The sequence below is a fragment of the Zeugodacus cucurbitae genome, chromosome 5 (assembly GCF_028554725.1).
Source record: "Zeugodacus cucurbitae isolate PBARC_wt_2022May chromosome 5, idZeuCucr1.2, whole genome shotgun sequence".
Classification (NCBI taxonomy): Eukaryota; Metazoa; Arthropoda; class Insecta; order Diptera; family Tephritidae; genus Zeugodacus; species Zeugodacus cucurbitae.
In genome coordinates this window covers 477,923-501,349 of record NC_071670.1, presented here as the reverse complement: position 1 = coordinate 501,349, position 23,427 = coordinate 477,923, and the positions used below count along the sequence as shown (strand labels likewise).

General features: G+C 42.3%; 1 protein-coding gene across 3 annotated transcripts in view; it reads right to left on the bottom strand.

Moving 5' to 3' along the window:
* The window catches only part of LOC105212693 (inositol-trisphosphate 3-kinase A), a 60,288-nt gene that overhangs the window by 20,757 nt on the left and 16,104 nt on the right, over positions 1-23,427 (bottom strand). Inside the window, exon 2 of one of the 3 annotated variants that reach the window (XM_029040477.2) lies at positions 4,007-4,398. In XM_029040477.2, coding sequence (XP_028896310.1) covers positions 4,007-4,255 — 249 coding nt within the window. In that variant the 5' untranslated portion in view covers positions 4,256-4,398. Of the gene's footprint in view, positions 1-4,006; positions 4,399-23,427 lie in introns of those variants that run through there. The other 2 variants (XM_054231485.1, XM_029040479.2) reach the window with 2 other exon arrangements.

Genomic DNA, 23,427 nt, shown 5'->3' with positions numbered 1-23,427 from the left:
ATCTCAAAGGTCAGATTCAATAATTGCTGTTATAGCCCAATAATACCTCGCATATAAAGTGCTTATCGCATGAGATTCCCCCACATTCATATAGCTTCTATTGCTACTTTAATATCTTTCCCATGCACCTAAGCTGCTGCCGAAACCCTTATAGATTATAATTTAGCTATTTAATTCCAAATTATTCAATTGAAAACATTTGGCTTGGCTCGTTTTCATATGCGCGACCATGCAAACTGATAATGGCGTAAAAGCAACAATAAATATCAAAACAAAAATAACAGCAAAAACAGCAACAGACACAGCATGCTAACCAGCGAGCAAATATAAAAAAACGCTCGTTTAGCAAAGCCGCTAATCTGCCATATTCATCGGCTAATGGCTGCACACAGACGAGGGCAACAGTGGGGTCCACACGACTGATGCGCAGTGACGTCAAACGATTGGGACTGGAGCTGAGGCTGAAGCTGAATGTTACCTAGCGGCATTTGTTGCTGACGCCGAGCGAGCGCTAGCACGCCAGCGAGCTGGCTAATTCGAAGACTTCAAATTAAGCTTCGCGCTTTTTGTTGTTGAGTGCTTGTGTATTTTGTTATTTTGTATTTACTTTCATTATTGTATTTCTATGCGACATTGGTTGGTTCAAATTTCACTATTTCCGAAGTATTTGTTTTAGACAGTGCAAGCGGCAGAGGAAGTAAACTTTGCTCACTGCCACAAACCCTGATTTAGTTTAATTTCCATATTGGTTTTTATATATACTAGTACGCGGTGTCAGCATGATTCAAATATTTTGATTATTGTAATAAATATTTATTTATTAGAATTATGAGAAAAAAGTTTGATTCATAAATTACAGCAAGTGGTTTTGTCCCTTGGCTGTCTAGACAGTTAAAAAAAACAAAAAGCCGTTTGGATTATAATTATGAAATTACAGTTTGTTGACAGCCAACAATAACAGCAGTCAGCGCGAATTGCCGCGTCAAGCCGCCGAGCCAGCAGCCATGGAAGGCGGTCTACGTGCTGAAAATTATGCTCTCACTCACTTACATACATATATACGTCGATATCTGTACATATATGTTTGTTTGTATGTTTGCAATTTCAATTTTGTGGGCCATTGACGTATCTGTGACGTCACGCTATGCCCACATGAAGCTTGAACTGGTTTGACGAACTCAGCTAAATAAACTGCGCTCGCGGCTTTAGATAAACTCATTGTTTGCTGATTAATCCAAGTGAAAATGCGTAAAAAAATATTTGCCTTATATGCGATTAACGCGTCGAACCGATGATGATGATGCGGAAGAAGATTTATCCAGTCGCACAGAATAGTTTCAGAATATTGTCAATTGTGTGTGGGTATCATAAGTTATGGCTTTAAAGTTAAAATCACTTACTAGCGACATTTGAGATCTTATAAAACACTCAACTGCTAAACAAAATACTACATATATATTTACAATAAAAATATTCACACCTCAATCTAATGAACAAGAAAATATACGAATCGATAGGAAGCCATGCATCTGATGGTCTTGGGCTATAGAAAATCTGTGATAACACAGTGGCAAAAGGTCCTTCGACAAACATCTCGAAGCTATACCTAATCAGTAATGGACTGAAAAAGTCTCGTCATCCGAATATCTCATGAGACCAGACAGACAGAATCGAATCTTATGAGATCGTAAATAGAAATCAGTAAAATAATACAACCGCTCATCAAATATGGTCCCTTCTCCTAATTAAAAAAAAATAAGTTTTCTATACCATCAACACTAAGAGCTCATGTCTTCCTCACAGCTATATATTTTCTAAAAGTCACCAATATTAGACATTTCACAGAGCAAACATGACTTTCAAAGCACAATTCGCGGATTAGCCCACGCGACATCTGCAGGGAACGCGCGGTAACGATCACCGAGTTGCCAGGCAGCGACTGTAGCGATCGATAAGCAGTCGATGTGTCAAGCGTAAACACGAACCAATAATCGGGAAAAGCTTCAGCACTGCCGAACGCGCACAAAATGAAAAAGTAAAAAAGCTCCGCTGCTAATTGAAAGTCTCTAGTTGGAGGGTAGCAACTTCGAGATAAACTTTGTACTAATTACTATTTGATAACACTCACAACCAGTTGAGTCGTCTATTTACCAGCGCTTATATTTTACATGTCATTTTATCGGCGATAACACGATTTCTTACATTCCCCACATGCCGGGACCTCATCGCAAATGAAGCGTTGATGTAGCACAGCAACAGCTTACAGAGACACTTTTGGTTTCATGGCGAACGCGATTATCCGCCGTGCTATGATTTATCTACAAAGAAGACACAACACTTCCTGCTATAGCCGGAGGAACGCTCAGCGCAGCGATAGGCCAACTGACTGGCCGCCACCAGGCGAGCGCGCTGATAACGCCTTGAAGCAAAGTGCGTGTGTGACGGCCAATGACGGTTGTCTGAATTTATTTAAATGGCGGTTGATGGCGGAGAGCGCGCCGGCAAGATAGGGGAGGGGCGTGACGTTTTAGCGTCGGTAAATGTTCTGCTGTCTTGTAATAACACGATAACTTATGCTAAGCAAATTATTTACGGCTGCCAATAAAATCACGATACACGCAGCAGATGCAACGCGCTGACCACGTAGCCGCCAGCATTAATATAATGATAAGCGTTAAATGTGTAACGCGATATGGTTTCTCAGGCGATAGCAGCAAAGCGATACACTTAAAAGGTAATATTGGAAAACAAAGTGCGCGCTCGAAAAAAATGAATGCGAATGAGGCGCGAAGAATGGTGGATTAGCTAGCTGCAAGGCGCTTAACTCCATCACTCATCGAGAGGCGAATCTCAAATGGTGAAGACACGCCAAGGTATAATTTCCAAAGGCAATTAGTTAGTACTTACGTCAACGGAAATCACTTCTTTGGCAATTTAAAAACTCATTTTCACGTGAGTTATCATAAGTGTCGTAATAAACAAGCTTATTGGATAAACACTTGAAAACATATGGACATAAGGTGCTCGCGGCAGAAATTATTAGAGTGGCACTTGGAGGTGCAAATTCTGCATTAAGGAAGAAATCAAGAGGAATTTTGTCTATAAACATGTAAGTATACAGTTTAGTTTAATTGAAGAACTATAGTTTTGGCAATTTACGGCGCCAATTCGGTTCCATGGACCACACACGGTTAGCGTAAAAGACCTTACACTTGAAAACATATGGACATAAGGTGCTCGCGGCAGAAATTATTAGAGTGGCACTTGGAGGTGCAAATTCTGCATTAAGGAAGAAATCAAGAGGAATTTTGTCTATAAACATGTAAGTATACAGTTTAGTTTAATTGAAGAACTATAGTTTTGGCAATTTACGGCGCCAATTCGGTTCCATGGACCACACACGGTTAGCGTAAAAGACCTAATCGACAAAGTGAGACCTTTAAGAGCAAGTCCACTTACTCTAGAACCCGTCCATGAACGAGATTAGTTTGATAACTGGTCAGTCTACAAAGCTTCATCTAACTCTATCTATAACCGCCAGTGCCTGAACTCCGCTATTTATTATGAATAAGTGTCTGTCATCTCCTGCTGTGCTTCTGTCGAAATGCTAACCACATTATTTAACATCTAGTAGCCTTGTAACGTATTTATTTGCTTACAAATTAACAAATCAAAGCAAAGCGACGCCCACAGGGGCACATTGAAGCTGCCAACCGACCGCCAGCCTGTCATTAATTAACCGAATGAAATTTATATGATACGGGGTGGCATGCCACACGCTCGCAGCCGCCTGCACACAACAGTAATTAGTGGAAAATTAGCAAGTCTATGTTGTAAGTCAATCAACTGCCGCGCCACCATACTGAGTCTATCTGCAACTTTCAGCAACTAAGCAACACACAAAAGGCAGCAACAAAAAAAGCGCACGCATTACATGTTGCCACACCACAGGCGCGTCGTACGAACACATAGTGAGAAATGCAGATCGGGCTGCCTGGCTACCTACCTTTTTCTTGGAAGCCTCCGCGCTGATTACGTACAGATCCACAATGCCCAGCAGGCAGTCGTCACAGCGGCAGACGTCTTCGCCCAACACCAGCGACCCCAGTGACCCGATGCTGCTGGCGGAGTCGAGCGAATCGGTGCGCCGCAAACGGCTGCCGCCCGGACCACTTTGGGCGGCTGCCTCGATTTTGCGCGCCAACAGTTGCTCCATTAGTGTGCGCGGACGCGAGGAGGAGGGGAAGAGTGCCATGTTCAAGTTTGTTGCTTAAGTCTTTTGATTTTCGATTGGCTAGAATTGCACCAGGCTACAACTGATGCCACCGATAGCAATGCGTGAGCGCACTTTATACCGTTAAAATTCGTGTAACTGCAAATTAAAGCATGCAAACATACCTGCAAAGAGAAAGCACAGAAAAGAAATTGATCAGAAAAAATATAACAAAACAATCGAAAAAATAAATAAAGTTGTCGAATGATTAGAAAAAGAGGCAAGTCCACTTGCCTACAATTCTGTACAACAAACGCACCAAAAGTACAGCGTGAACACCTTGTAAACAATGGACAATCACCATCGACAAATTAACTTGCAACCACCACAATTTACCACCACTCGAACAGCAGTTAATGCAATCAAATCAGTTGTAACATTGCTGCGAGTTTCAAATTACTCACCGCCCAGCAGCCCCGCCCGCCGCTTGGGCGCACACCCAAAAGCAATTAAATACAAGAAAGGCGTAATCGAAGCCGCCGAAAATGGCACATTTTTTCACTTTAACAAACAATTACAAGCTGTCTGCCGCCGACTTAATCGCCGACGCGCCCGCCGGCCTGTGCGAAACCGACTACCAAGGAGCGTAGAGCGTGCGACACAGTGGCTGACGTTGCGGACCATCATGTGCATTGCCAAATGCATTTCACATCGAACATTTCAATTAAAATTTCAATTGCAACAATTTGACAAGTGTAATTGCATTTTGCCGATTTTTTATCATTTTTAATTTGGTGATTACATCAAATCCAGTTTATTGTCGATAATAATAATTGAAGTACTGTTGATAAATGGTGGTTTAATTTATGAATTACAACTCACTCTTAAGGCGATTCTCATAAGTTTAAAACCAACACTAGATCAAGTGTCAGCGCTGTGTGCGAACTTCTGACCTCTACACTCTTTAAATGACACCTCTTCTATGGAACCTACTGAAAATACTACACAGCCACATGGGACATAGTCAACGCCAATCCGCGTACAACAAATTGACGCATAAGCAACCCAATTGGTTGACGAAATGTCCGTAAATGCCATAATTTCACAAATATGGCGCAAATCAATCACTTATATGTGTTGTTGTTGGCGGAAATATAAGGAAAGAGTTGTAGCATAAATGCTCAACTTTGAATTTAATAAATTCTATGGAAAAATATGATTATGTGTGGTGGTCGACATAACAAGCGGTCAAGACCATCGGCTGACAACGCTGCTCCATCCTCTAGAACTCTTCCATATCACATGTTGCTTGGCTCTACCAACCCACTTCGGCCGTAAGGCTTGCGCTACACCAAATATGGGCACATGTGTAGCTAATACATACGCCCATTTCATGGCATTCCCCGTTTTGCTCCACTTCCATTCTAATCGTTAAGGAGTACGCGCAAGCGCACTGCAAACGCTTGCTAAGCCCGCATAAATCTGTCTCAACGACGTGCAGATATTCAGTAAAGCAATGCAGTAAATGAGAGGAAAGCACACAAACCGCTAGCAACTTTAGCTGCAGAAGTGTTGCTTGGCGGAACATATGGTGGCGCGTGCAAAAAATATTGGTGAACGCAACTCCAGCGGTTGTAGGCTGCATATTACCTACAAATATTGCAGAGAAGTCGAACGCTTGCATGTTGCAGCCCACGGCGCGTTTGAGAAGATCTCATTAAAATGCAATGCGCATCTTCAGCGACTGAATGCTATGGAGCGCGTCAAGGGTGGCGGCGGTGGTGGCCCACAGTTATGCGCTTGGCTGCCATTGTGCTAATTGCGCGTCGCTCATTTTGACAAATAGCCTTTGTTGGCAGTAAATTTAATTAAATTAATTAGGCAGATATTCTTAATAATGCAAAATTAACGAGCGAACTAATGAGGCATACGAGATAAGCGCACAAGCACCTGACTCGGCGACAGTCGGTGGTCGTGGCAAGTGAACTACAATAAATACTATGATAGCCATCGTAAATGCACACTACTATTTTAATTAGACATTAACGAAGCTCGCCCGCTTAGCGCGACTCATACGCTGGGCTTCCCAGCTGCTTTCCCTTGGGGACATTACCAACCGCCAGTGAAAAATCTTGCATAATTGATTCTTCCCATTGTGGAATGGCGTTTGTCTTCATACGTTTATAAACTAACCGCCTATGTGCTTTTCACTGGAAGCCAATTATGCCTGTGTGTGTATGTGTGTAAACGCAGCGCGCAAGTTATGCGTTTCTGATAACACTGTGAAAGTAAAGCGAAACTAAAAGAGGCATATCAATTGGCTCGACGAGGCACACGTTGCACGGATTGCACGGCGCGACCAAACACAAGGTTCTCACTGAATTCTACATGCCGAATGTCACCGCGGCGAAGTGATGTCGCCAAAGGCAGCTTGCGACCCAAAACTAATGCGCACCAGCTTATTTCTGCATCTTCTGAACTAGTTTGCTTATCCTGCGCATATTGCATTACGATTTTAGTCGTGAGATAAGCGCATGTGAGCGCGTAATTCCATCTTTCGTGGCGATCGTTATCGCGCAACACTCGACAGTGCGGCAGCAGCGGTGGCGCACGCATTGATTTATCGCGCGCTTAGTTGGCTTCATTGCAATTTTAAGTTGGCAATTTGTAGAAGCGCCGCACTGTTGCAGTAGCGCCAAGCGTATTGAAGGAAATTTATTTGCATAGGAAACTAGAACTGAGATAAAACCTGCATTCCATAAAGAGAGACAAATTAACTTTGATATTTATATAATGGGCAAATTAATGAATAAAGAAATCATTTAACAAAGTGAAAAGTAAAACAAATTATTGAAGAGTAAATAATTAAATTTTGAGATTTGCGACGATTAAAATAACCAATATGAATTTTTACTAACTTTGTATGAAAATGCTGAGCGCAAAGCAAATACAGAGAAAAGAGAAAAAAATATTACTTTTTACTAATTACTATTCCAGTGAATTCCTCCCTTATTTAACTCGACTGCGTCATTGTCTTAACATTAATATAATGGCAAGAAGTATTTTAGTTCAACTTTCGACTTCGTAAGGCTTTAAATTTCAGAGCCAACTCCGACCGAAATACAGACCAAGATTTGACCCGTTTTTAGCTTCACGATAATTTTAAGGTTAGCATCTCGCAAAAACATACGGCTATGTGGCAAGACTTCCCGAATCTTGCAATATGGCTATAGCTTTAGTGGCAAAAAATTTTGCGATTTCTGTACATTGAGACTCAATAATAATATAATAAGCCTAACTCTACTGAAGACTGATGAACTTCAAAAGCCAACAAGTGGAAGGACCACCGCAAAAGTTCATTAACAAATGATGCAAATTTACCTTAGAGAGGAGTCGTCTCTCTTGGCTGAGTCTACAACGATTATAAGGCCATTATAGAGAATAAAGTGGACTGCACAAAGTCTCAGCTACGCCAACTCGCCCTTCCTTAAATATATTTATCAGGGAACAAGCTTGCTTGTGTTAAAAGTCAAAACGTTAGACAATAATTTCAGCTTTCATCTCCAAACACACAAACTACAGTGAACTTTTTATTGAGGTCCGGCATAACCGGAATTCCAAAGCTCCCCTAACCTCAAGCCGACTTACACCATCTTCCACCAACAGCCTGCAAACTCCGTTGCTTTTCCAAGACATCTCGTAAATGTCAAATATTTTGCTAATAAGTCACTTCTAATCTGCAGGCAATTCATTGCATTTTTTTGTGGACACTCCTTCAACTTCTATTCGAGTACATACGCGTACGCGTACAAATGTCAACTGCTTATCCATTCCGCCGGTGTCACACAAGTACCACACACAGCACTTCTACGAGCTTCCAGTCCATTGTTGTGTGTCAATGCAGAGCTCCAATCGTCTGTACCAATAATTTATGTCGGATTATAACGTCGTGTCACATAAATTAATGTTGCCAACTTATTTCGCGGCATTCGCAACCCGGCGTCGACCTGGCCGACGGCATCCCACAACAACCCCAGCCCGCACCTCCGCAACACACACCTTCAATAACAATTCCGCTGTGTATTTAGTCTTTACAGACCTACGCGCCAACACGCTGTGCATCTAGTAAATCTCAGGCGAACATGGGGCCATATATGTGTTTGTGTCCAGGTTTATTTTGGCATGTTGGAACTGAACTGCTGTCAGTTTTTGCAGTTCGTTTTGTTGTGGGCTTTTCTATTAAGATTTTCCATTTGTTACTTGCTACAGTGCGCACCACAAACACCGCGCGCGTCGCCTTTTCGCTGTCATTGTTGCATGCTACAAAGCGCATGGACGACCGACCGATTGCTCGCTGTGTACTCCAATAGCCATTTCAGTGGGGTGTGTGTGCGCGCCTCACGGAAATGGCAAGCGACCAACGTGATTGCGTCAATTTCGTTTTATTAATTGCAATTTGCTTTTACTGCGCAACACACGGCAAGGCAGTGGTCAGCGCTGATCGACAACCGCGGCCAGCGCAGAAGCGGCGAGTTGTCAAAAATCATAAAAACGACGTTTCCAATACAGCGTACCCACGCCCACGGATTTGTCAGCGCACATTAAACACATAAGTGGAAGGTAACAAAGTCACCAGATTGAAGTTGTACGGAGCGCGGTGAACAAGTTGTGGCTGCAGCATCCAATTGGCAATATTAAATTCGTATTGACATCTTGTTGACTGCCCGCTGGCATGTGTGCGTACACACTGCGTTACAATGACATGCGTGCGTACGCGTGTGTGGGTGTGCGCTGTCGCACATCTATGATTTATGTAGTGGCAAACAGAGCGTCCAAATATGGAACTACTTAGGAAACTGGCATTAAGCGATTGCATCAATGAGACAATAACTGGCCGATTGCCCAAAAGCATTCGCTGCAACCAAAGGTGTGCAGTAGCGCTCGGGCGTCGCATTCAAGCGCACGCCATATGAAGTCTTCCAGCTGCGAAAGTTGCTTCGACAAGGCGTTTGTTGTTTATGCTGTGATTTTCGATTGCACAACTTTGGCCTCGCATGTTTTACGCCTTTTCGGCAGCACTCCAAGCCTGAGGCGCACAGTATTGATTTATGAGATCCAACAGAGTCCAAGGTATTTATATCCTGTAGCCATATTGTATAGGACTTAAAGCACTGACGCTTGGCTTTCCTTGTGCGTCAGTATGTGTGTTTAATCAATACTACCTCTATCAATATGCTACCCGATAGCCATAAATTTGCGAAGCGCTACGCAAACAAAGTCAATCCAATTCACATGTACCCGCGCGCGTTGGCAGTCCAATCAAAATAAAGGTGTTAACTGTGCAGGCGCTCGACGCGCTGTCGCTTTAATATTGGTAGTAGGTGTAACTTATTAATTTAGCAGTATAATGACTAGATACTGCAAAAAGTCATGATTTATGGATGGCTCCGTGTAGGGTGCAGTCTACCTAAAAATGATAACTCACTGATAGACAGCGCGTTGTATGCCACAGGCAATTACTGCTCCATCCATCTGCCTGCGTGCATATCTTCGCTTTTTCACACTGCGCATGCGTACAAGCACAAATCGCGTGCCCCAATCACATTACTCAGCATCGTAAGATTCTGGTAATACGCCAATCATAATTTCCATATTTGTCGCATATATTAAAAACACGACACCACTTCGGTCGCGAACGCCAAAGCGCAACTGAATTGGTGGCAACCGAAGCTTGGCAAGCGCTCTAAGCACTCCTTGCTATCTTACCATTCGCCCCTTTCAGAGCCTCTCTAGTGCTGGCTGTGGCCACAAATTAATTCCACACTTTCGCGAATTTGTCGTTGACACACCAAATGACTAATTGCCTCCGAGGCTTACAGTCACCACTCACTTGCTACCACCAATCTCTCGCAATCAATTTTTATGAATATTCCTTTAAAGTCGCTAATTACCAACTACTTCCACCAGCCGGCCCACCAACTACCAACCACCAACTCGCCACTTGTTACTTGTCACTTGCCACTTCTGGGGCATAGCCAACAGTTCGCGGCGATCCGCGGCACAATTTGATTTGTTTTTTATTGTTATTGTGTCACCTAATGATGCCGCTTTGGTGGAGTGCTGTTGCACACAAAAAACCTTCAACGCGCCACGCTCAACAACAACAAGTGTCTGCAGTGGCAGTGGCAAGACAACACCAACAGCAACAACGAACAACGCGGAATATCCGATAAATAAATGCAACAAGTTTATTTATAAGCGCCTTTATTAGCGACTGAATGCGCCGCATGCCGCCGGCCACAGCCAGAGCCACTGCTTGCTGTTTGCGCCTTTGCTGTCGCTCCACCGCGCCTGCCACTGTGCTGACGACAGCAACCACAATGCATGGCAATACAGCACTCAACCCACGATTGCCTCTACCTCAGCTGGTAGACAATAAATTTCAATGGTGATTAATGGACTTTGTTGCTCGGAAGCCACCAACTTATCATATTTCAGATATCGGCATAAATGTATATTTTGCGGTGAACCATCGCGCCACCATCCTGAACCAGCGCTAAGCCTACAGCAGCGTGTAATCCGCTAAACGGCACCAACTGTGGCTGCAACCACGCACTTTTGTGCCGCTTGTCCACAGTTGCATATGTACGTATGTGTGCGCGCGTGTGAATACATTGGACGCTGCGCGTGCGCGTCGCGCAGTGATTTAGCAGCGCGTTACCTTGTTAGGCAAAATATTTATTTATGATTTACATATTTAGGCGCACATCGAAGCCAACGCGATGGTATGCAATGAGTTTATTGAATTGCGTAGCGGAAGATGAAAATCAAAACAAACAAGGTAAACAAAAGCACAAAACAGTTCGAGACACGAAGTCAAGGGTTAAATTTGTTTTGCTTTGGATTGAGATTTTCTTCGTGGGAACAATGAGTTGCCAAGATTATCAATTAGAAATTGTTGCAATTCAAATGCGTTGGACTTCAAAATAATTTTTTAGAAAGAAAAAATAAATGTAGTTCAATATTTTGAGCTGAAAGCCGGAAGTTCTATTTGCCTTATCAATCTCAACTTATTTCTTAATATTATATAACAATCGGTAACGGAAATCATCGAGCTTCTTTATTGCTATTATTTTTATTATTAATATGGTTCAAACATAGAAAGAAAACTATGAGCCGATCCTTACTCCTACTTCATAACCTCCTCAGCATAGACAATATCAAGGAAGCCAGATTGAAGAATCGAATCGAAGCAACTTTTATCTTGAGTTAACTATGACTATCTTCTCTAATGTTCTGTGACAAAACCGTTTATCCCATCATCATAAATTAAATAAATTATTATATTTGTTCCCACACATCCGTCTTAAATGTTTTAAGTGTCCCTGAAGTGTTAATCTAAAATCTTTTCACATTTATTCACACAAGATTTATTTCAATCGTCTCTACAAATCTCTCAACGCAAATTCATTGTATCAAATCAATATTAAAACGAAAAGAATTATTAGTCATTGAAAAGTTTGGAAATTTTTGCAAATATACGAAATTCACAATTCTTTACACACCAACACACTCTGCTTATTTTTAAGGTTGTTTTATCACCACCAATATCGTCGATTATAAAATTAGTACTTTATCCTTTTCGATAAATGCCGATATGCAAAAGTATGTTTGCACACATAACTTATACTTCCTTGCCACAGCCGACACTGCCAACACTGCCAGCAAGCCAATAAGCAATGTTTGCAATTATTGTGGATCTCTAATCGCACCATCAGAGGAACATTAATATCTCGGGAATGCTCGAAGCAGTCAGGCGAAAGATAACAAGAAAATATACAACGAATAATGATGAATGGAAGGAAACAAACAATCAACAGCGCACCAGAACAACTATGCGAAGAACAGACAGACGAACGCGATGGACGCGACGGAATCGGGACGGCATTGGGTACAGAATGATGCGGCAATGCCACTCAGCTGCATGGCAGGAGTTTATTGGCAGATGGAGAGCAGTGGACTGTGTAGTCGTGGACAAGCTGACTGGCAGACTGAACATAAGAGTGAATGGCTGGCTAACCAAACTGACACGAGTGGTTCGCCAGCCTGCCAGTTAGGTGGATGGCTAGTTGGCTCTTTGGACGTCCGTCCGATCGACCAGCTCGAGTGGCCTGCCGAATTAAAAGCAAAACATTGTGCAAATTGTAGATGAAGAAAACTGATTACAACATGAGAGCGCAAAACTGGAAAATGAAAAATTGCTTGGAAGGTTGGAGTGAAGTGAAAAACAAGAACGTGGAAACGAAAACAAAAACGATCACAGAAACACAGGAATACAGTAATGAGGAAACGAAAGCATGCCGCAATAAAAGACAGTGGAATAGTAGATTTGCTGTAAAGACGCACGCAATAATTTTCCACTGATTCCCCCAACATGCATGAGTAATAATAGAGGTACGCGTATAAGGAGACTAGCTGACGGCTGCCAATGCTCCGGCATTATGGCAAAGAGAGATAAGAAAAGCGTCAATATATATACATATACTAAACTTTTTTGTAGAATTTGTAGAATATGATTAAAGTGCGGTGAGTGCGAAGTGGTTACGCAAATAAAGAGTAATGTAATAGTATTAATTTAAAAGTCGTGAGTACTTACGAATTTCGTCGCCAGCGAACGGTAAATCACTATTCAAATGCACAATTCTGTGCCAAGGCAATGGTGTTCTATTGACTTCCGCCACATACACAAATCGATTTCCAATGAAAACGCCACTAACGCTGCCAAAAGCTAATTGTATTCACACTCGCTCCGCGACCTGCACCGAAACTAAAGCGCTTCGTGTTCGTGATTCCGTATAAACTTTGCGCTTTGCGCTACACTCGCCAGTCTAATCGCTACGCAAACAATCGTTTGCATGAATTCTTTAAATCAAGTGTCAACAATAGAAGCGTTTAGAATTCTAAGCTGTTCGAAAATTTCAAAACTTCAGCGGGACACAATTTCAACGGCGTACTGCACGCGTTTGAGGTGCGCGCACAACTAATCAAGCGTTCGAGTCGTGAAAGCGCATGTAGTCTGCCGTAGAATCAGTGCTGGCGCAGTGCGTGCGGCGCACGTTGGCGGGTGTGAAGAAATTAGAAGCTGCAGAAGGCCAGCGTAAAGAGCGCGCGCGTCTTAAGACAGCAAAAGCAGCGCGACGCTGTCGCAGTCGATACGCATCTTTCGCTCCACGCCATACCAACTCACCATTATCACAGATCGTCCGGAAACTCACCACGATGTGTTGCCCGCAGGCCATAAGATTTATTTGTGTAGCGGCACTGTGCGTGCGCAATGCATTTCCGCGAGCGCATTTTCCCAACAGCGCAATTGTGACACACAGCAACACTCCGCGCTAGACGAACATCTAGCGCTAGCGCGACGCCGCAACGAAGGGCAGTTGCATGCATCAGAAACACAGCAAACGGACAACAGCCAGCAGCATTGTGCTGAGTGAGTGTGAGGCTTTTCATGCGCGCTGCGCATTGATTTCGAGTTAGTTTGGTCAGTGCAACAAGACTGCTGTACGAGTGCTCGAGTGCTGCCATAGTTGTTGCTATTTCATTCTATTGTGGCAGCTGCCAGCAACGCATCAGCGCGCTGACGGTGGTGTACTACACCTCGGGCCAACAAACGAAATGCGTTCGCCAAATACAAAAAATATACAAAACCAATACACCAGCAGCCAACATGCGATGGCACTCTCGTCGTGCGCGACGCAGCGAAGAGTGAGCGCCGCGCCAAGTCAATAAACACGCAATAGTCACGGACGGCGTCAGTGTCTGTGCAACGCTTTGCTGCTGCGACAACTTCCGTGCCGTGACAGCATTAGCTGCACGTTGTTGCAGCAGTTAGCAGTTGTTTGTTTCTGTTGCGCGGCCTGTCGCATGTTGCGCAGCAATAAAAGCATCGCAGCACATTATGGGACCAATGAGAGAAATTCGAGTGCTCCGGCGTATCGGTAGTCTCATTGCTTGGCCAATAAATTGCAATGAAACACTAATAAAAGTCATTGATTAGAGGAATATGATTGCAATAACAACAATACCAATCGCTATTTAGAAAAAAAAGCAAAAACAAAAACAAAGTAATATTTTAAGACATGAGAACATTTACCAATTTAAGTAGTAAGGTAATAAATTTCGCATTAAATTATGAAAATGTAAAGCTGCAAATGCTAAAATTATAAAAAAATGTCTACACGTGGTCGGTCTACATCAACAATTAGCAACATTCACTCTCTTCACTCAAATGAGACCATCTTTCATCTCATTATAGTCTTAAGAAGAATCTCGGTTCGAACATAACTTTAAACTTTAGAAAGAGTTCATCTCTACAAACGACTGACGTAAAGTGACCAAGTATGCCAAAATAAAAGGTGGATGTTTTCAATTAAACTAAATGTCCCTCTCTATTTCTGTCAATCAACCTTTACAAGCATTTTTTCAAGAGATGACAAGGATTTGTCATTAAAGGATTGCTAAAGAGGAGCAAATTATATCTTTACATATTCTTTACGAAACGTATATTTTTTTTAGTGTTCACGCACTAACTTTTTATTATTCGTAAACCGTTTGAGAAGCTTGGATGTGTACCTGTTGAACGAATGAAATACCGAGTTTCTTCTCGAAACTGTGACTTATACTTAGCTCAATTGGATGCTATTGAATCCTGAAATGAGGAGTCAAGTGCTGACTTTGATGGATCTGGAATATAGTTATTGCCAGAACAAAGGATTCAACCACCTTACCAAACCAGCGAGCTATCTTGACATTATCAATACAACTGGTTGTGGCATCCTAAGTACAAGGACTAGTTGAATGAAAAAACCCGAACCATCAAATTCTACGCACCGTTTCCAACTTGAAATTTACTCCCACAGTCGTCAGACAATCGCATGCCACCCATGAAATATGGTACCTCTTGCAAACGGAGCGGCAATATATTTTATTTACACGACTGCATGAGCTTATCGCTGCGGCACTTAGCTTGTCGAAAAAAGCTGCGCGCGCTACGCGTCTCAGCTACTTAGCTGCTACTGTAGCGGTAATTTGTGGGAGTTGCAATGGCTTGGGAGCAATGTGTGAATTCCTGTGCCGAAATGCTGCAGCAATTGTTTGGTCAAACGACATTAATCACGTAGCCGCAATTTGCCTCCCGCCGGCGAGCTTGCAGCACGTCCTGCTTGTTGCATTACTTACTCCTAGAATGTCTACATAGTTCGAAGTTTTGTTTTTAGCTGCCGCTGCAAGCGCACCGGTTGTTATTGTTCGTGTTGCTTCTGGTGGTGGTTGTCGGCATGTGGTGTTTGGTGATTTCGAGCACTTAAGTGGATTTTAAATGGAATTTATTGCAGCCCGCTTTTTGTTGTTGTTGCGCGATAATTTCTTCATGTTATTATTTTGTACTGCTTGCTGTTGCTACAACATGAAAAACGGCAAATTATTAGCATCGCTGAATGATTGCGCCGGCCGACGACAGTTTTGTCAAGCGACGGCATTATTGTCATAGTTGCTGTTAATCTTTAGTATTTTTGAACAGCGTTTTGCGGCAAGCTGTTGCTGTCACAACGCCTATTCGCGCACCTCAATTAACGTGCAACATTTCGCCTTACAAGAAATGCATTAGCTCGTCACCAATGCTACGTTTGGCCGATTGACACGCCATACGACATAACAACATGTGCCATTACACCAGCACTATCGCCATCCGGCAGCGACAACGTTGCTGCACAGCCGTTCGCAGGACGCAGTCGTAGCGCAGACGCGCGCTAATCTTGCCGCTGATAAGCCGTATGCTACTTTCAACTTAAACTCACCTGCTTTAGCTGGCGTCCGAACGTCATCGGAATCGCGGCTGTGGCAAGGCGGCACATCGATTGCGGTGCCAAATCCACATGAACCACATTCCATCAGGCAATGCAAGATCAATCAAGTTCTTGATGGGCCAACAACAGGCTCAGCCGACGGGCATACAAATGGTCGACGAATTGTAAAACACTCACCGCCTGCTAACGACTAGCTGGTAGGACGAATGTATCGATGGGTAAATGGTAAACAAATAGAACTGCATAGCTACATATTTAAGGTTGTCAGCAGCGGCTTGCATAATTCTAATGGCCGTGAATTTGTTGACACACGGCCAATTTGCTACACTGACAACGCTGTTGCAACTTAATCAAATGCGCATGCAACATGTCAACTGTGGCTCTTCGCAGCAATGCCACTACTAACCATTCGTGAAGCATTCAGCAAACCAGGCAGCACTTCGCCTCCACTCCAATCGGCTTCCGCTCAGATCGAGATTAGCGCAACGCAAATTATATTTCAACTTTGCCTTCAACATTTTGATGAACTAAAGCAAACTAGCGGGCAAACTGCTAATTGTGTCGGAGACCTTGCCCGAGTTGGAAGTGAAAAGCACTAAATTCCCAAAGAAAGTTGGAATGAAAATCTTGCAGATCATAATGACCGTTCTAAATAAAGTGTCCAAAATAAAGAGGTAATACAAAACATTTAAAAATAATAAAAGTTTAGAAGTTCAGATAAAACCGATTACTTCGAGATAGACCGCATGAAAAGACAGGACGAATGATTTGAGGACAGTTCAAAGCATCGCATATCGAAGTCGTTGACAGGTTCCTCACTAGCGCAGTGCAGAAATCATGAAACTTTAGCTTGAACTAAATGAAGAAGGACTTCATCTATTTTTTCGAATAGAGATTCATTTCCGAGGCAAGAACGTCATCTGAAAGGCACGACCATCTGAAAAGCCTCAAGGAGAACTGACCTTCAGACCTTTTGTTATGGTATATAGTCGACCTCAAGGGCTCAACAAGAACTAAAATGAATTCAGACCTTCGATTCCTTTCGTATTCTCGAGGGATACAATACCATTTTTGAAGCAAAAATTTCATTCTTGAATATTGAAGAAGAAGAAAATATTTGACTCAAAGGTGATAATTTATCTAAGGAAGACGAAGCGTATGTTAAGACTATGCACTAACGCACCAAACTTTTACTAGATCTTTCGCATGCAAAGCAATCCACCTCAATATACACAGGTATGTAACTGAGCTGTTGTTATCGCCACATCAACAAGCAAAGACCAGCAGCAAGCGCGTTGTAGGTACGATTTAACATGCCAAATCGGCAAAGACCAAAGTTGGCAACTGTTGCTGAAGCTGTCAACACCAGGCCGACATGTGTACACCAGGTTAATTACGAGCGGTGTGCCGGAAGCTATGCCGCCTTATCAAAATCATGTAACAATCCATTACAGTAGGTGGCCTTTGGTGATAACTCGTAAATTTTAAGATAAACATCAGTGATAAAAATGACAGTGGTCTGGTTAATAATGCACTGAGAGAAAATAAAGAAACTTAGACGTTTTATAGGGAAATTTGGTTAAGGAAATTAACAGGATGTGGGAGCCTGTTTTAATATAGGATAAGATAGATAGATTAGCTTAGATCATTTCTGATACAATCAAAAATAGCAGCTAAGAATGAAGAGAGAACGGTAATCGGACCAATTTCTCAACTGGAATGTCTTAGTCTCTAAAAAAAAAGTACACAAAGACAATGTGTGTAAACAGCTTTTACAAGTGTCAAAAAGTTTCATTATTGCCGTGTTTTTCAAGGCGTGTTGTCTCTATTGGTGACTACATAAGTCACGTTCTATGCGATCGGAGTGAAAATGCTAATAACAGATGCAAACATGATGAGATAAGAAGAATGACAAAGCTGTACACTTTTCATGTAACAACAACAGCAACAACAATCAAACCAAAAACATTACTCAAGAAGAAGTGTGCTTTAACAGCGAAAAGGCGACAAGATATCATCGCAAACATGCCACATACCACACGCCATGTGCGCTAACAAGCCATAACAACAACAATGAAAGCAGAAGAGTCAGAATCCAAAACAATGACATGGTATTAGAGGCAAAAGTGAAGTGATGGGCAAATATATGGCCCTTTGGTGGCAGTTGCAAAGACAAAGCGCAGGATGACAAGACACACGGGCTGGCACGAGATTGCAGACGCGTTGAGAGTGCACAGCGCCACAGGTGGGGTGTGTGTGACAGACGCTGTTGAACATGTAAGAACTTATGTTTTAATTAGGAAAGTGCGAGCGGATCGAATTTCGCTGTGTAAACATGAAAACACGCTGACACGCCGCACACGGTGCCAGGTAAATGGGCGAACAAGCAAGCAAGTGGAGCGTCTACAGAAGTTTAGATGACTATTCTTGCTTAAAATAGCCAGTTTTCAAACGCGATAAGCGCAGAAACGGTAAACAGCTTTAAACCGTTATATTTTTGCTTTCGAATTACAACAGCGACACTTTGATAAAAATACCAGAAATCGCTTATTGAACGCTGACAGAGATGGATGTGACTATCAGAGCTTGCTTTAATTGGCATAAGCACCAAGTTTTCTACAACAATTGCATACTAATTTCCCTATGCATTTCTGCAGAGTAATCTGAAGACGGCGACCACAGGCTGTCCACTATGGACGAGTGCGCAGGCGCCGCAAGCGCCTAATTGCACTGTCAAGTGACACTGCTGGCGCGCTCATAATCAATTAACACTGGTTTTGTAAGCCATTACACAGCGCGCCACAGCGCATCGAAGCGGCTTAACATGCGCGCAATTTAAAGATTATACCCTGGCTGCAGAATTAGAAAAGAAAAACAAAGTGATTTTAATGCATTAAATGTCAGACGGCGCGAGCGCAAAACTGGCGGACATGTTAAGCGCAGAGTTGATAACTCATTTGCAGCATGCCGCTGCACCATTTTACCATTTTCGTGCAACCGATTTATTGATTTTTCTATAATAAATCACCTGCCACAGTGCGCTTACATGAATTTATTACGCACCACAAATCTAATGCTACAGCGGTCGCCAACACCAGCACCAGCAGCAAACACCGCGCCAGTTCGCCACAATTATCTGTACTTCCACCTGCAACATGCGCACAACTCAATTCACTTTGCGGCAACATTTGCGCTACAACGCTGCGGTATGCACATGAGCAGCGCGCGCTTGCAACGCCTAAAATTTGAATTATTTCGCTGTCGCTGATATTTCCATGCTTGCCAACAACTATCTACCAATTGCAGTCGTTGCGTGTTGTTGTTGTCGCGTCGCCTCTGACATCCAACTGCGCCCGTCAGTCGACGTCAACACAGCCATTTTGATTTAAATGTCCATAAATCAGCAGATGGATCGCACGAACCGGACATATCGGCGGCGGCGTCGGCAGCGGGCGGCCGACAACAAATGGAAATGTTCGCGGCATATAGCCGAACTGACTACAATAAAAGCACTGCAATAAATGCAGGCAATCAATGGTTCTAACAGTAAACGTTGCGAACATGCCGCCTTGTAACGCATGCGTGCCACTTGTTGTCCGCTTGTTGGAGTAGTGCTGTTGTTGTTGCCAGCACAATTGCGTTTACCCATCTAAGTCTTCCTCATTAAATTCGTTTATTGCCTCCCTACTGATTTTGCGCAGGCGCTGCCATTCGCATGTTTATTGCTGGTGTTGCCGCAATCGGCTTGCCGCATTTGCATGCCGCCCAACTGAATGTGGCACGGTAGCTTTGTGCGGGAGACACGCCAACGGCAAGGTGCAGCATTTGCTCTCCACGGCTGTGTAGTTCGCTTTGATTGCTCGTTAACGGAGTTGTTTTTTATTGTTGTTCCAGAAATTGCCGAATGCAAATGAGTTGAAGCAGCAGATAGCTGAGCTTGCGCTTATTATTACCACACTAGGAATTTCCACCACTGTAGTATTTTTAATATCTTAATATCGGGCGCCTAAAAGTATGCACCGATGTGTTATAAAGGCGAATTTTTATATTTCTTAACTGAAAAGTGGTGGAGTGGTTGTGAGAATCGTTCGATCGTTAGTGATTGACCGTTATGTTACGAATATATTTATAAATTTAAATTTTATGAAATGTAATATCAAGGATTGTGAAATTGGTTTATGAAGAATCAACCTTTGAACTCTAACGGCAAAAATCGTAAAAAGGTTTTCTTAGAGCTTTCTAGTCACAAGCACTCCCTTACTTCCAGCAACCTCAAATAAAATCTATCTTTCTAATTGCAATCGTTATAAATCGCTGAAGCGGGGAAGCAGTTGATGCTTTTCGTAATCACTATGTGAGAGATATGTATGAGAGTGAACAGCAAAAAAACACCAAGTACCGCAACTGAAGGTTTTTACGTTGAAGGTTCTTCAGTGGAGTCAAAGGAATGCTGATAAAAGTCAATCAACTGGAAAGAGGAAATAAAGTCAGACTGGGTTGAATATAGGTACTTCCGCTGCTGATACAATCTTTTTTAGAAGGATTTTCAACTTTGCAAACTTCAAGCACGCTGAGTAGATCGAAAGCTCATATATAGCAACTACGCAGACAAAATGCTATTTGTAGTTCAAAAGAATACTCCAGATAAATACCCAAGGGGGTTGGGGGTTTCTTTCCTTTCGGCATATTACCCAAGAGATATACTACTCTCATATTGAATTTCCTAAGGAGCTTTTAAACTGTAGACATTCATATTCAACTAACGTAAGGATTATGTAAGAACTCTTAACTGGAGAAAATAAGCCATTCTGTCGCGCTAAGGTGCTTAGGAAGAGTTAAGGGATTACTGGTTGTCTTAAACGCATTTTCAAATCGACAATAGACACTAAGCGCACTCGATAGTACTCAAAATCGATTACGATTTCGCCAATAAGCATCGTTCAACGTCAGCACTTCAGTGGCCTCGAGTGCGCGTATTATAATGCCGCGAACTTCGTGTGACAACAACAACACACTAAAAACAAACAAACGAATTAATCAAAAAGTGAAGATGCACTCGAACTGAAAGTAAATAGCCGAATCGAATTGAATTAGTGTAAATTACACACTTGAATGAACAAATTTACAATTAGAAATTAGCAAACGTCAATGCCCAATGGCAAACAATTCGTTATACATCTCGTACACTACTCGTATGTGAATAGTTACAAATACAAATGCAACAATTTATACTTGAAGTGGGTGTGACGTCGATTTCATGGTTCAGCACTGTGGAGAATGCTCGTTCGTCGTCTGTTCGGGAGGGGAGGGGGAACTTTGGAATGATCCATATACAAATGTACGACGTGGAGTGGCGTGGCGACGTGGTGACTGGCGCATTCCTTTCATAAAGATATCGCTAAATTAAAATAGAAAATTAGTTACACAATTAGCACTCATATCACATTGGAGTCGCTGAAGTGCTGAAAGCTGAATGGCAGGTCAACAAAAATGTTACAAATTGCTACTGTACAGAGGGCTCGTAAAAAACTGAACTTTTTCTAGATAATAGCATTTAATTCAATTCTGGCATAATAATAAATATACATTTTTTTCATGTACTCAACACAAAATCCACTTTAAAGCCGCCGTGCTGAGCGTGCAAACATCAATCATAGCACTAAGTCCGTGCAACGGCCGAAGCATATGAAAAAATACAATAAAAAAATGTGAAAAAACGCTGTTAAATTGAAAGCAAAAACAAAGATAACAACATAACAACCACGCTGTGACGTCAATGCGAACCATGAAAAATTAACAACTAAATCGGCGATGGTGCGAAGCGAACGCTGGCGGCAACAAACCGCATGAAACATGACGAACGATAAATTTTCGAAAAAAATGAATCTACTGAAAACAACAACAAGAACGCACTGGAAAAAAACATTACTATGCTCATGAGCCTAAACAAAAGGGGCAATGAATATGAAAAAATAAAATTATTAAAAACACAAAAAAAACACAATTTAATAAATAAACAAAAACAAAATTGCGAAGCTCAAACCAGTTTTGTGGACGAACAATGGAAACAGCAAGTTTGAGAACGCTATTCGGACAAAAAGCCAGACAGCTTAGTGCCGCATTCAAACACATATATCTCTTACACTTACACACGAACAAAAACAAAAGCAAGGTTTTTTATTTTGATTCGAATATAAGTGAGGTAGCTTTGGAGTGTGACTCTACACCTACGAAATGCTTCCACATAGCGTGAGAGGAGATATACTTCAAAATTCTACAAGGATTTATTCTTCGGAAACAAAGCCTACATAGAACATTAACTGAAACCGAATTTATCTAGTAAAATAATGTTCTCATATCAATCGGGTACAATAAATAATAGTACTATCTTGTAAAAGAGAAGAGGGAACAAACATAAGACCTTTCCGTTGAGAGAGAAGAGAAATATTTCAGCCAAATAATGATTTCCGAGATATTCAAAGGGGGTTCCACCGTTCCCAATATGAGATCAATTCTCAATTTAAACTCGGTTAACCCTTTCGGATTTTGTCGTTCTCTCAAAATATTACACATTCAACGAGAATTCCGCAACTTTCACGACATACGCTATCAACGGATTCTCCCTACAGGCCACTGTCAATCATGCCAATGGTTACCCTCATATCAATGCAATGCATAGGTTTCCATGACGTCAATAGACCAAAGTGTAAACAACCGTTGTACAGAAATAGCAACACAAAACAAAGGGGCACTCTAATCAGTGGCGATATAACACTCGTACTCGTACAGCTGCCACTTATCAGCGCCCTCAACTATTGTAGCCTCTATTTAAAATATACAATACAAGTGATGGCTTCACACCTCATCCTCATCAACAGCTATGCTGAAAGGTGGTTGCACGGCGACAACCGGCAGCTTTATTGATGATTATCAGCACGACGAGCAATTGCAACAACTGCAAACACAGCGGGAACAGCAACACCTCTGGTTATCGCTTACACTAGCTAGCATTATCGCCAGCATCGGCAAACTAATAAAGTAATTACGGTACTGTTGACACACAACCAAATGCGCGACTGTTGCCCAGGCAACACGGCGTATACGCGATCTTCGGGATCTTTTGTTTTCAGCTTCTTCACTCTACACTCTGAAATATTTGCATATTCTATAAGTGTTTGTTGGCGTTATAAATGAAATGTTTCTGCTCTAAGGTCAAACTGTCAATTCATTGGCAATTCGTTGCACGACGCTTCGTATTATCGCACTTATAGACCAAGTTGACGTTACACCAACTCATTCCTCATTCGAGCGATTAGATTAATCGCGGGTTGACGCACTACGGCGGAA